This window comes from Macrobrachium rosenbergii, chromosome 56 (assembly GCF_040412425.1).
Source record: "Macrobrachium rosenbergii isolate ZJJX-2024 chromosome 56, ASM4041242v1, whole genome shotgun sequence".
Taxonomy (NCBI): Eukaryota; Metazoa; Arthropoda; class Malacostraca; order Decapoda; family Palaemonidae; genus Macrobrachium; species Macrobrachium rosenbergii.
In genome coordinates, this window is record NC_089796.1 from 51,955,399 (window position 1) to 51,957,898 (window position 2,500).

At 45.4% G+C, this 2,500-nt stretch overlaps 2 protein-coding genes across 20 annotated transcripts in view; one reads left to right on the plus strand and one right to left on the minus strand.

The window, feature by feature from the left end:
* LOC136836202 (uncharacterized) overlaps window positions 1-437 on the plus strand; it is a 582-nt gene extending 145 nt beyond the window's left edge. The window contains exon 1 of the mRNA XM_067100205.1: window positions 1-437. This exon is cut by the window's left edge and continues 145 nt beyond it. Coding sequence (XP_066956306.1) covers window positions 1-437 — 437 coding nt within the window.
* Window positions 1-2,500, minus strand: part of LOC136836319 (regulator of G-protein signaling 9) — a 1,320,722-nt gene that overhangs the window by 921,801 nt on the left and 396,421 nt on the right. The gene's annotated exons all lie outside the window — the stretch shown is intronic.

Sequence of the window (2,500 nt, forward strand, 5' to 3'; positions counted from 1 at the left end):
TAACTAGGTGCCATAAGTTTGAGATCACCCTCAACAAGGATAAGTTTGTGGTCCCTGCACCCACCATGAACTTCTGTGGATGCACCCTATCGGGAGATGGTTTTTTAGCTGACCAAGAAAAAGTCAGCGCTATCAGGGATTTCCCAACCCCTACCAACTTGACTGACCTCCAATCATTCATGAGACTAGTCAACCAATTAGCAGAGTTCACTCCTGACACCAGCGCAGCTCAGCCTCTACTCCCTTTGATGAACACCAAGAGGACATTTGTTTGGACACCTAATCATGCTGATGCATTTCAACACATGAAGTTAACTCTCACCAGTCCACCCATTCTTGCCCTGTTGTCCTTCAGACAGATCAGACAGATGCCTTATGCCTCAATGGTTTTGGATATGCCCTCCTGCAGGATCATGGTGGTGGATGCCTATGTCTAGTTCAGTGTGGCTCTTGGTTTCTTACTGATGCAGAGATGCCCCATACCACCACCAAGCTTGAGATGCTAGCCACTGTCTGGGCAATGTCAAAATGTAGGCCATATTTAGCTGGCCTACAGAATTTCACTGTGATGACAGATCACCTATTTTGAATTACTACATGCTGGACCTTATTGGGAATCCCCTCCTCCAGCGCCTGAAGAAGATTTCCCCCGACTTCACAACTGTGTGGCATGCTGGCAAGTCACTTTGCATTCCTGATGCTTTGTCTTGAGCCCCAGTCAGCCACCCCATATCAGAAAATGAGATCTCAGGTGCTTCTCTTGCCACCCATCTCCAAGCTATCATAGCTGTGAAAGCCGTCATATCTTCAGAAGTCTTCAGCTCAAGACACTGATAGAATTTTCCAGGATCTTCATGCCGCAGCAAGAATGGACCCTTCATACATTCATCTACTTCATTGTGTCACCTCAGGATTCTGCTCCAATATATATGATCCTCACAACTCCTTACTCCCATACTAGAAGTTACAGGATGACCTCTACACCAATGGTGAACTTGTCATGTACAGAGCAAGAATTGTAGTTCCTACTGCTCTCAGCTGCTGCACCTTGGCCCACTTATGTGACAGCCACATGGGTGTGGAAGCCACCAAGCACTGAGCGAAGACAGTCTTTTGGCCTGTTACTGACTCCGACATTGCCAAAACAGTCAGAGCTTGTGAGTCATGCCAGATATTGTAGCCATCCCAACAACAAGAACCTCTAATGAATGATGACACCCCTGCAAGGCCCATGAGTCCATATCAGCAGACTTCTTCATTGTTACAAGGAAATCCTTCCTTGTCGTAGTCACCTGACTCTTCGGATGGCTTGTTGTCGGCCCTTGCAAAGGTGACACTACTGACTCTAACACCATCAAGATCTTTTGTCGCTACTTCCAGGAAGCTGGTGTTCCCCTTTGCCTCAGAACTGATGGGGGACCAAAGTTCAGCAGCACTGAATTCAGGAATTTACAAAGCGATGGGAAGTTCGCCATGCGGTAACCTCATCACATTCCGTGCAATGAAACGGTCATGCCGAGGCCGTTGTGAAGTCAGTCAAGCACCTCAGCAGCACTGTCTCGCAACATTGATTATGAAGCATTTGACCGAGGATTGTCGGAGCTCTGAAATACTCCCAGCTTCACAGGGCACCCCCCTGCCCAGGTCCTGTGTGGCTTACCTCTCAAGTAATGCATCTCTGCCCACCCTAAATCACTTTCACAAGAAAGGAAAGACAAAACTGAGGACTGATACCATCGTGCTGCTGCCCTTGCTGAGTAGGTCAAGACTCAGTACAACAGGCAAGCTTGTCCTGTACCCAAGTTGATTGTTAGACTACAAGTTCAGGTCCTAGACTCGACATCTTTGGATGCAGAAGGTCCAGGTATTACATGATTCATTTCCCGGGCAGTTGTGTGTGGTGGCAAAACCATGGTTTCCTTCGCATAGTGCCACCCTCTGATGTTGACCCCTTCCCCACTTCCTCCGTGACACATTGCTCCAACCTAGAAAAGCAGTCCTTAGATGATATCCCCCAGTGACCTGACATTGTTCTCAAAGAAACTTAGGGAAGGAGTCAGCTCGAGAATGTGCTAGGAGGGTGAGGCTGGGGAGGGAGGTGTTGGTGTATGAAAGATATCATAGTACATTTGTTGTACAAGAAAGGCATTATTTATATTCCAATTTATTATTCATTGCATTTATTCTCTTCTACCCTTATATCTAATATCTTATTCTTATGCTCATATACCATTAAAATACCTCCCTTAATAACAATAACATTCATATATTTACGTACGACTAATGTCTCCTTAATGTATGTATGTTACAGCAAAAATATTATTTTACCATTTTGGCGAGACTGCTGCTTCCAGGAAAATCATTAGGTTACTTAGCCTGGGATCGTCCCAACAGGTACATCTAATTTGTGTCCCTTGTTTATCTTGTATCATTCTACAAGATTACACTGTAAGAACCTGCTTTATATTTGTGCATGCTTTCACTCACCATTAATATTCAA